The sequence below is a fragment of the Rhinatrema bivittatum genome, chromosome 17 (assembly GCF_901001135.1).
Source record: "Rhinatrema bivittatum chromosome 17, aRhiBiv1.1, whole genome shotgun sequence".
In the NCBI taxonomy this organism is placed as follows: Eukaryota; Metazoa; Chordata; class Amphibia; order Gymnophiona; family Rhinatrematidae; genus Rhinatrema; species Rhinatrema bivittatum.
Genome location: NC_042631.1, coordinates 8,656,619 through 8,669,095, shown reverse-complemented (window position 1 = coordinate 8,669,095; position 12,477 = coordinate 8,656,619). Strand labels below are relative to the sequence as shown.

Here is a 12,477-nt window from a genome sequence, read left to right as displayed (position 1 = left end):
CAAAGAAAGATCCAGCCTCCTCCAAATTTAATTTTTGGTTTTAATCATAGTCTCTCCCATGTAGGTGACCCCATATATCTTGGAAGCCCAATGCTATGGTACCACTGCCTTTTAGGGTTGTAACTGCTGCTCCATGCAGGTCATCTCAGAGACTTCTTTGAAGTGCAAAGCAATTATCCGATTGCTTTTTAGGATGGGTCAAAATGCAGGTAATACAAGATTAAAAATTGCAATCACAAACCATTTTCAAACTTTCTTCTTACATTTTATCCTTTGTGTGTGCAATGTTGACCTTCAAACAGAAATTCATATCCCAGTTCTGCTGCTTCAAAGTCTTTTTTTTTTTTTTTTTTGCCATTATACTAAGATTATCTCCAATATGGTTAACTCAACAGTTTTTAGCATAAAATTAATGATGTAATGTTTGAATGCATTCAACAGCATGGGAAGCACTTTTGCCCTCAAAATCTTTGAGTGAATTGTGGCTCGTAGGGAACAGGCAGAAAATCTTTTCTGGAAATGCAAAAGATTTATGGAATAGTTTGCCACAAGACATAATTGTTAAACAACCTTAACTTGTTTCATAGATAAGTCAAAGCAAGGCTGTTTTACTTCCTTTCTTTAATGGTGGCAATTTTAACTTTTGTTGTATATTTTAAGACTGAACTTTTTAAACATTATAATTGTTTTGGATTGGTTAGTTATGATGCTTTCTAAGAGAGGATACAGATTAGATTTTATGTTTCAGTTTTCTTATTGTGTTACAATATGTAAAAAGCACAGACACAAAAACCTGTGTTATGTTTATTTTATGTTTTTTTTTGATCAAGGGAAAGGCAATTTAATTAAAATCAAAAATTGATTGTGTACATAGACATATATCAAACACACAGCAAAAAAAAAAAAAAGTATATTGGGACATTACTTGTCCAGAGTGCTTGCTTAAGGCATGAACAGTGTAAAAACAATATCCTTTGCAAACAGATCACTAAGTCCAATTTACATGTCTTAGTGGTCATTTTATGTTGTTTGTAACTTGATTTTATGAATGATGTTTTTAACTGCCTAAAGCTTTAACTTTATTGCTATTTCTTAATCACCTAAAGGATAAAACTAGGTGATTTCAAAAAATGTAATTCATAATAAAACATTCATTACATAAAACAATAAATAATTAAAATAAGAGACAAAAGCATAAAACATGTGAGTGGTCTCTAATGGTATTTATTTTTAAATAAATAAATGTCATATTAAGGATAAACTGATGGGCCTATTAGTGTCTGCAATGCAGAAATTCCACGGTTTCCTAGTCTGATCTAGAAGGAGCGCACTCCCATGTTCCAGTATATCAAGCCATCCAAACTTGGGTAAATCCCAAGGTTTTTTCTCATTATGGAAAGATCACATCCTCTGCTAAAATGAATCAATTTCTAAAGTATTTTAAGGAATAAAAGTCATAAGTGAGAACCTTAACAGAGGAGTAATGTTATGTGAAAGATATATAAGAACACAGTATGTACGATGTTATTCTACAGCACTCAAAAGCCGAATTACCATAGCAACCTCTGCATCTTGTAACACATACAGCGCGCGCTTCTCAAACACATTAGCCAAGAGAGAAATTTCTAAAACGTGTGTTTCTCCGATCTAAGCACTCCGTACAGCGTAGGAATCTAAGTTTATGCTTGGTGTTTGGTTCTGAGGGTGCAGAAATTTCATGCATGTCATTATTTGGCAATCACAGGGCGGGCTGACATCTTCTTTGAGGCTACAGAACTCTCCCTCCCGTTCAGTTATCTTCATGATCATACGTGTCCATGCTGACAGGCACTATAAGCCGATGAGGGGTGAAAACAACCAGCAACAAGCCAGGAACGAGCAGAACTTTGCAATGTCATCTTCCCAGTCCCTTTGCACCAGACAAGGATGGCGTGGGATTCACCGTACAGTGCGCAGTAAACTGCCATCGACAGGCAGGATCTCAAGGGTTAGCAAAATGGGAACTTGAACATCCCCTATAAATAAACCATGTAATCATGCTACTGTTTGTTTCCAACACATTACTGACGTTTTTGCCTCTGCAGCCATGCTGTGTCCAGCTACAATGCAGAACGTTTATTTACCACAGTGCTGCTTCAGAAAACAAAATATTACGAAACAAAAGCAGCAGAGACACTGGCTGAGCAGGATGGGTCGTTCTTTCAAAAATGTCCAGCTTTCCTCAAAATGAATCCCGAGCTTGTGGCATTTGAAAAAAAATGCCCTTCTCCTTAGCCACACCCTCAGCTAACCTCAGAGTAAACCAAGATGCTGCTGCTGACCGAATCACCAGGAGAAGAGAAATCAGCCATATCAGAGTGGGCACAAGGTATGGAGGCAGCATTAGTGCCAGGAGAGCAGCTTCGACAGAGATTAAAAAACAAATATGAGCTATGGTCACAATATAAAAAGCCACAAACCCCAAGTGAAAAAGTCCATCCATTAAATAAATAATAAAGGCAATAGTAAGAGCCCAAACAGGAGGATATATACAGGACTATTCTAATGGAAGTGATGCCAGCACTGCTGCCAAAACCTCAAAACTACATATAGGTGCCATAGGATGTCTCATTCACAATTAGACTGCAGATGGTACAAGAGAGGAGCTTCAAATCCTATTTAAAATCTATTAAATGCAATTTGCACATTATCAACTTGAAGTGTTTTAATAGAGAGTGATTATATCCCAGCCACAGGAGCAGGTGCAATGGATTTCCAATACATGAAATCAAAATATGGAATCAATTTGTGCAATCAAATCACTGCAAGTACCCAATTCCCAAACAAAAAAACCCACCAATTGCCCTATCCAGTGATCCTAAGCTACAGAGATACCTGCCTCAATAAATCTGTGTGTGCAAGATCCAATTACATGATGAAACTATTGCCATGTGGATGGGCACGGCAGGATGCTAATTCCATCGAACACTTAGCACACCAGTGGGCAATGAATAGTAATTGCACAACCTGGTGATTGGCACACAAAGAATGAGTGCTTCAAATAAGCAAAACAGAAGAAAGATCTGCTGAAACTCATTAAATGGGTATAAAAATACCTATTCTAAAAAAGCACAATGTTTAGTTTACTTAATGCATATGATAAAATAAAATAAACAATATGAAAAGAGGTATGGAAAAGATAAATACAAAATGGATAAACATAGCCAAACAGGGAACAGCATCCCAAATTATGAAAAAGCCAGCTCATACTAAACACTTCCAGATAGTGCAGAGCACTATGGTTTAGCACTATATACAGTTACACTCCTGGGGGAATTATGCACAATTTTTTTTATTTGTGTATAATATTTTAAAATTCTGTTGACTTGGTTTAAATAAAATAATATATTCATTGTCTGACTAATACATTTCTAATTACTCTAAGATGCATAGATGACAACTGATACTTGCCTGCAGGTGTTCATGTATGCGCATATGTCTGCTCGTGCCAGAGGACGTGGCCATATAACAACATATGCGCGCATGGTATAAAATCAGTTGTACGTATGTATGTGTGCACAATTTTATATGGACATATGCATGTGCATGCAAATGCCGCCTCTACCACACGTGGGAGGATTTTAGTAGACTCATGCCAACCCCATTACCAGTTTCCCCAGTTTGTTCCCAGTTCATCTAGGTAAATGATAGGACTTCCTAACCCACCTAGTTAAATAGCTTCCTTTTCACTCTTTTAGCACCTTAAAACCTCACTGACTAGCCTAGAATTTATTTTATTACTTACACGCCCATCCATAGCAGTGGTAAAGTTACTCAGCAGGGGACCCTGGCACGCTTACATGTTAAAGACCCAGAATGCCCATGCCCTGCACCTTTTTTGTAACTTATTTGTATGCGTGCCTGGAGATACGCGCATACTCAGGTGCCTTTTAAAGTCCGCGCAGCGCATGCCAGCTGGACATACTCGCATATCTCCCAATTTTGGCATGTACGCCGGGGCTTTTAAAATTCACTTCATAATGTTTTCTTTTGAGTTCAATTTCCCCATCATAAGGCCTGGACCCCTCTCCCTCAGATCATTCTCTCCTTCCTCCAAGCTCGACCCACAGCTTATCACTCCCCCAGGTTCGACTCTCCTCTGTACTCTCTCCACTTTTTATCTTGAACCTCTCCCCCAGGGTCAATCCTCCAGCTTTCTTTTTCTCTCTGTTCCATCAGGCTCAAACCATGCCTCCAAGATCCCCAAGTATTCTCTCTCTGATCCCCTTTCCCAGCTCTCTCTCTCCTACCAACTGTCCACTTCCTTCCTTTGGACCAGTTCTTTTCAACATTTTCATAAGCAACTTTGCAGGAGGATTGATGGGAAAGGTTTCTCTTTTTGCCAGGATCAAGTAGAAAACATGAGGAAGGATCTAGCAAAGCTTGAAAAATGGTCTAGGGCAGTGATGGCGAACTCCAGTCTTCGAGTGCCACAAACAGGCCAGATTTTCAGGATATCCACAATGAATATGATGAGATATATTTGCATACTATGGATGCAGTGCATGCAAATCTCTCTCATGCATATTTATGAGTTTGCTATCACTGGTCTAGGGTGTGGCAGCTAAAAGTTGCAGAGTTATGCATTTAGGTGAATTTTCAAAAGAGTTGTGCATGTAAATGTAATCTTATAGCCATTTTCAAAAGCCATATATCTGCATGAAGTGCACTTATCACTAGTAAAACCTATGGACAATTCAATGGCTTATATTGTAGCAATTTTAAAAAGCCCACATTACGTGGGTAAAGTGTATTTACACATAAACCCAATGTTAAATGTGTAAATCTTTTGAAATCAGGCCCTTAGTTTGCAAAAACCCAAGGGAGCGGTACAGTATTAGGGAAGAAATTCTTCTAAGCATGAAAGAACGGGATCTGGGGGTGTTTGTATTTGATGATGGCCAAAGTGATAGATGCATAAGGAGAGGAATGGAGGAATGGTGAGCAGAAAAAGGGAGGTGATATTGCATCTGTATAGATCCCTGGTGAGAACTGTGTTCAGTTCTGGAGACTGCACCTTCAAAAGGATATAAAACAGGATAGAGTCAGTCCAGAGGGAGGCTACTGAAATGGTCAGAGGTCTTTATTCTAAAGCTTATGGGAAGAGACAAAGATCTAAACACATACCCTAGACAAAAAGCAATACAGGGAGATATGATAGAAACCTTGGAAGCATCCAAATGTCTCTATGGAAGGAAAGCTCGAGAATGAGGGTAAAAAGGAGTAGACTCAGGAGTAATTGTAGGAAATATTTCCTTACAGAAAGGATGATGGTTGCATGGAACAGCCTCCCAGTAGAAGGGATGGAGACAAAAGCAGTATCTCTGAATTTGAGAGAGCCTGGGATAAAACCCAGAGGATCTCTGAGGGAGTGATGGGAATTGAAATGTTAAATTAGTTGGGCGGATGGGCCATATGGTCTTTTTTTCTGCCACCATGTTTCTATAAATGATTACATTGAATTAAGTTTCCTTACACTGCAGGAGTCCCCCATGCCATTTGTTTGGGTTTTTTTTTACTTTTCCAGTGTGTTAACTGCTTGCTCCCTTGAAAATTGTAAGGGATGGGTTTACCTCACTAAAGCAGAAGCAGAGTATGAATGAAAGAGATGGAATGCACTTTTTACCTAATTATTTTCCAATATCCCAAAACATTTAGAAGTGACCCTCAGAAACCCTAATGGCTCTGAGCCATGGCTAAATTTCTAAGGATAGTATTGGTTTTAGAATATATTCTGGTCCTTTCTATTATTTAAATGTGGTTTTATATAGCATTTCATAGGCAAATTTATTTATTTATTTAGCATTTTTCTATACCGACCTTCAAAGTTAAATACCTTATCAGGTCGGTTTACATCGAACAGGGACGTAAACAGTAAAACATAAACAACTTATTAAAATCAGGAGAAACAAATGTTTATTACAGGATATTACAAATGTTTATTACAGGATATTTACTGTGTTGGTGGTATCTGATTTAAATACTTGCCAGCAACAACAACTTTGATCAGTCTGCTCTAACTAAAGGAAACATTTTGGATAAGAAAACTATTCATTAACACCATCTATTCTTTGTTAAATGGGAAAAAAATTTCTATTTAAAAATAAAAAATACATGTTGAACCTGGAATACTATTATGCCAACACAACCAAAATCCTCGTATGGACTTCACTTTAAAAAGAGAGAAAAAGTCAAATGTATTCTAAAATTATAATAATTGTTATAACTTTTAACAATTAAAATTGTGGCATTCTTGAATGTTACGACATTGCATCAAAAAGTCTTCTTGATAGCCCCCAGAAGCCACCACATACCTCACAGCTACACATAATTATACAGGAACACCAGCTTGAAGCCTAGCAACAGTAACCAAGTATTAGTTAGTCTGCTAATCAACTACCATAACTCACATTCCCGTTCCATGTGTCTCACAATGTATTTAAAAAAGACCTCTTATCTTCAGAGTTTCAGGAAAACAAGATATATCTTGTTTCGTCTGAGGAACAATCACCTAAGTCCACCTCATGAATCGATTCATCATTTCAACACAAAAAAGCCAGGACAAGGGAAAAAGGAAAAAGATTCAATATCATAGACAAAGGATTATCCTTATCAGCACACAATATGTTTTAACATCTGCATAGCAGCACCTAAGAGCTCCTGTGTACAATTACGGCTGGGCTGTACCTGCATTCTAGAGAAGCCACAAATGGAAGAGACAGCAGCTGTCTCGTAAACCAACACCGCTGGATGGAAACAACCATGGGTTAACTTTTCAACTCATTATATTTTATTTCAATACTCACTCCTAATCTGGGAGGAAAAAGGTTTTAAAAGTTTCAATAAAAATTAAAAATAACAAAAACGAAAAAACACATTTGTGATGTGGTGTGTAATGCTGACCACGGAAATAGAAGATTCAGTCCTCCTGCAGACAGGGAGGTTGGGAGGAGGATAAATGGGCAAGGAGGACTCTGGGGCTGCATATTCCTAATTAAGGTTCTATTTAAGCTGCCTAAGAGAGAGTTTGCCAGGTGCAGGAAGCAGACCTGGGAGGCAGAGAAAGCTAAATTCCAAAGCAAAGTTTGGTACAAGAATTGTCAAAAGATGGATTTGAAGGCTGTGAAGGTAACCCTCCGAGAAGCCACTAACAGCTTCCTTACGGGGCCATTGGAGGATAAAGAAAAAAACTGACGAGGGAAAGCTGGAAGAATTTTACAGACCAAAGGACCCGACAACTCGAGGCAGGCCCGTATGTTCCTGTCACACAGTAAAAACGTATTTGCAAAGCAGCTCAGGAAGCGTGCTGTACATACACAGCAAAACAAGGCCATTTTAAGGAGCAAAGTCATAGAATGTGGAATACTTTTATATTAAAAAAAAAAGCTTTAAAAAAAAGCTTTCTACTGAAGAATGTAAAGCTTTGCACTCCAGTAGGGTTCAAGCAAGTTTCAAATAAATGCTCTCTAAACTCTAATTACATTCTCTGCAAATGAATCAGCAGCTATAATAATGTAACAAAATGTTGTTGTAGGAAATAGCTTGCTCTTGTGCCATGCAATGCCTTTTTAAAATAATAAACCCTTGAAAATGCAAATTCAGCAAACTATGTATAGAAAGTTAGAGGGAGCCCAGCCAAGGCCACCCATGGGTTCGGGGTGACAGGTCACCAGTAAACCCAAAAGTACAGAGCAAGCAGAGCACCTCATCATGCCTGCAGTCAAGGGAAAAGTCATAAAATTCAATGATTTAATGATGAAAATGCAAATTAACAGAATCCCTACAATGAAAACAGCATCAGAAAAGCCATCTGTGTCATAAAATTATCCCATTAAACACTGGGGTTGAGCAGGCCTAGAGTTACCTTCCCACAGCTAAACTGAGTCAACAGAAGTAGGAACTGCTGATGCCTTCACATCAATAACATTCTATTTTTTTTTTTTAAAGTTTGATCTTTTAATGCTCTTCCTTTTGTATCTTTTTAAATTTCTGCCTGAAAAGGGGTCAGTTTCAGCCGATTTTAAAAGGACCATGTGCGTGGCCGGGCCTTGCACACTCCATGCGTATTTTAGAAGGAGCTCGACCACTCACGTAACCCCCCCGGTTATGCACCGAAGTGCTGGGCCAGGACAGAGCCATTAGCTGCTGGCCCAGGGCACCGCGCACCATCATCTGGCCAGTGCGCGGAGATTACTTCTGTTCCCGGGGAGCAGTAAGAATTAAAATTTTAAAAAAATTAGGGATAGGTAGGGTTAGGTTAGGAGTCAGGGAGGAGAGGGAAAGAGGTTGGAAGGGTAAGGTTAGGGGTTTCATAATTGGAGTGGACTGGGAGGGAACTGGGGGATGTCAGATTGCATCCCCCCCTGTGCTCGCGAGTCACGGGTCACCTGCACATGCGCACGTGGATTTTAAAATCCGTCGCTATCAGATTTTATAACATGCGCACGCCACTGCACACGGGTCTTAAAATCGACCCCTCTAAGTTTAGCTTCATCCATTGTCATTTTTGTGGGGAGGGACATAGGTGCAGTCAGAAGAGACTGAATGGTGGATGAGAAAAACCCACAGCAGCAGGCTCAAAGCTTCTGACACAGAGAGAGGCAAGCACCAAACTGACAGGTTCTCAGCCAAAAGCTTTCATTGGGGGCTGATGCATTGTACGCGGAAAGTGGGAACAGACTTTTCAGTGCCCGCTTTCTTATTGCTTTTTTTCAGTGCACTCAGCTATTAACTCCTGCTCCAGGCAGGATTGTGATGAGCGCTATATCTCTTTCACTCCTCATCGGATGCATGTTAAATAGGTGCTAATCCCCCTATTACGTTAGGGGGTGGAAAGCGCCTATTTAACCTGCGTCCGACTGCGGGTTATACAGTGCGCTCGGCTGAGCACACCGTATTACATCAGCCCCACTGGAAAGCACAGGAGAATTAGTGCACTGTGCTGCTGATTTAAATTTCCAAAGCCTCTGGTTGGCACATATGCATAGACTAGCTTTGTTCCACAACAATGCCAAGCATGAATTTGGAAAATATTCCCTTGGACTATGAAATATTATTGGCAAACATTTAGCACAGTAGTGAGCATAATATAGTAAAAGTAACCGAGCACAAGAAAACAGTGCGATCTGAAGTAGAGTTTAACACAAGCGACATTAAATACAAACCACAACAAAGAGTAGAGGCAAAATAATACAAATATGCAGCAAGCTGCAGAAAGATTCTCTGTCTAAGGACCTGGATTTCAAGTGGTCTTGCAAATGTCACGCAATCTTTCCAAGGTCACCAGCAGACGACAGAACAGCTGTCAGCCTCTGGACAGAATAATGCCATGTCAAACGTTTCTACAATGCAAGGACTGAGCAGGTAAAAGCACAGAATGGAGCAGGTTTAAAAGAATGAGTCGCAGAGCAGACTCACAGAGGCAACATGGGATGTGTCTTATGGTTATAAATGCACTTTTATATTTCTTAACTCATACAATACCTGCTCCATGGCATGTATAAAAGCAATGGGCTCTGACCCCTTGCTGCTAACATACAGCATAGACTAATGGCTTACTTTGAATTAGATAGATGTATATCTTTATTTTGTATTAATTATATTAGTTTTATAATGTGTGTAAAATATTCTAGATTATTTCTTTTTACATTATTGTCTTTTATTATGGTTATAGTCTGCTATAAACTGTTTTGATTTACTTTTCAAAAGGTAGTATATTAAGATAAATTAAACAGTGTGTTCTACTACTGAATTAGCATTTTATTCATTGTTACTAGAGATGCAAAGTATTCTTCTCCACTTACTGAGATATAGTGCACCATAACACTGTATACCATTAAAACAATTACAAAACAAAGCCTAACATGAAGGAAAAAGAGTGCATTATATTTTTATTTTAGCTTACTAAAAACACAGCATAGACTTAAATAAATAATTAATTTAATTAAATAGACTTAATCCGCCAAGAACCATGCCTCTTGACATTCAAAAAGAAGCTTAAGACTTGGCTATTTACCCAAGCTTTCCCTGATAGCCAAAACCTGATAAAGCAATAGTCGTTATATATACCTCTGTACATATGTTTTGCTGAGTTTGGAACCTAGTTTCAGTTAACTGAGTATTTGAATGTATCCCTTAATGTGTTCCTATATACCTGTTTTAATGTACCCCGCCCCAGAGGCGACTGTTCAGTTCCATGTAAACCAGTGCGATATGTATTGTATACAGGATCACCGGTATATAAAAATCAAAAAATAAATAAATAAATAATCAGCCTCTTATGTTCTTGCTCTTGTTTAGACGTTTCCCTTTATTCAAGTTGTATTGTTCTGATCAACATTTACTTCAAGTTACATTGTACTAAAGTTTAGCAAAGAAAAAAACAGATTTTCTTTTTTTTACTTACCAATATCAGTGTCCTTATGATTTTTTATAAATTCAGCCAGTTCAAAATTTCCTGCTATAATAGCCACCTGAAAAAAACAAAAAATTGCATGTGTCATCCTTACTAAGTAAACAGATAAAATCATATTATCCCAGAAAGGTATATGTACAATCTATATACAGGTGGTCCATCTGTGTAAACTAATTTCATTCATATATATTTATGGTTATATTATGCTTGTAACTCAGAGAAATGCAGGCAGAAACAGACTATGACAGCAGATAAAAATAAATGTGGCTTTTATCACTCACTTTACAGATAAAAATCACCCAAAGCAATGTACAAAATAAAAATCACAAATTACAATAAAATACAATTTCCAGCTCATATCCTCCCTCTCAAGGCTTACTCACTCTACTTACATCTGCCCCCAGATGTTAAACATTAACAAACATTTCATTCCTGAGTGCAAGATCTCTGGCTTTTCTCTCCTTTCTTCACCCCTAGGGATCCTCTGTGCCAAGTGAACTTGGTAACTGTTTGTATCTCCACCCCCTCCATTAGGAGGCCATTCCATGCGCCATCCACCACACTTTCTATGAAGAGGCATTTTCTGATGTTGCTCTTGAGTCTACTCCCCCTGGAGTTCAATGCCATGACCTCTAATCCTAGAACAGGGGAGGGCAAATTATGGCCTCTAGGTGAAATCCAGACTTTGATCTGACTTGCAGCAATGAGAGTACGTAACGTTTTACAAGGAAGTGGCATCCATGAGCCAGGAGGGATATTACCAGCATGCATCTCAGCCCCCTCTGCCCCGGCAAATGAGTATCTCCAGAGGAGATGCAACCCCACCCTCACCCATTCCTCTGGTTGGATCTCAGAGTACCCCCTTCTCCCCCAAAGCTCAGATCCCTATGAAACCCCCACTTGGAGTAGGCTCCCAGTCATCCATTGCACCCAAAGATTTGCCCACCTTTCTCCTAGAGCACTCAGAAGAAACAAAACATCAGTCCAATTTCTCTATCTTGTTTCATTCCAGATTTTGAAAGCTGCTCCTCCTCAGCTGCTGTCACCCCTATTAACCTAGGAAAGCCAGGGGACCACTGTGCTGATTACCATCGGCATTCTGTGCAGACGTGACGCTGACAGCCATCTAAATGCAGCATGTGGCAGTAAATGTACCTACAGGAAAAACCGTGTAGGTGTCCCACTGAGGACAGTGAAATCACAACCAAGTGACTGGCCCTGCAACAACTGAAGACAAAAATATATAACATGCTGCATGGTCACAACAGCCAACTTTCACCTTTTATTCCAAAAACAGGATAGCAAAACAAAGATGCAGATAGATGGAAACTTATTGTGAGCCCTCTGTGCACAAGGAAAATATTTACAGTACCTGAATGTAACTCTCCTTTTACTACCAATGAAAAGGCATGAGCTAAATGCATAATAATGCTAAAACACGCCCAATTCAGCATCCCTAGCTGAACCATAAGAACATGCCATACTGGGTCAGACCAAGGGTCCATCAAGCCCAGCATCCTGTTTTCAACAGAGGCCAAACCAGGCCACAAGTACCTGGCAATTATTACCCAAACACTAAGTCTATCCCATGCTACTGATGCTAGTATTAGCAGTGGCTATTTCCTTAGCCAGCTTGACTAATAGCAGGTAATGGACTTCTCCTCCAAGAACTTATCCAGCAACAGGTCATGCAAATGCAGTTTCACTGGGATTTAACTGATGGATTGTATCTGTTCCAGCCACTTCAGTACTGATGGGACCCAATCCTGAAGCTAATTTGACTTTTTTCCTACTGGTTATGCAATATATATATTTATTAAAGAAAATAAAATAGATAAAGCCAGTTGCTGGTTCTAATTCCCTATGTGGTTTCTTAAAGTAAAATCAAAACTACTAGACAAGAAGAGGGTCTTATTTTCTTTTTTTAAAAAAAAAACTTTAAAAAAACGAGCTCTCTGCTGTCTATAACAGAGTTGCTGACCCTTTATGACAGCAATCTAGGAATCATGACCTATGGCATGGCT

The 12,477-nt window shown here is 39.1% G+C and overlaps 1 protein-coding gene across 8 annotated transcripts in view; it reads right to left on the bottom strand.

Moving 5' to 3' along the window:
* Positions 1-12,477, bottom strand: part of SHANK2 (SH3 and multiple ankyrin repeat domains 2) — a 544,106-nt gene that overhangs the window by 325,957 nt on the left and 205,672 nt on the right. For all 8 annotated transcript variants that reach the window (XM_029582906.1, XM_029582904.1, XM_029582897.1 and 5 more), the window contains one exon: positions 10,445-10,511. In XM_029582906.1, the coding sequence (XP_029438766.1) occupies positions 10,445-10,511 (67 nt within the window). The remainder of the gene's footprint in view (positions 1-10,444; positions 10,512-12,477) is intronic.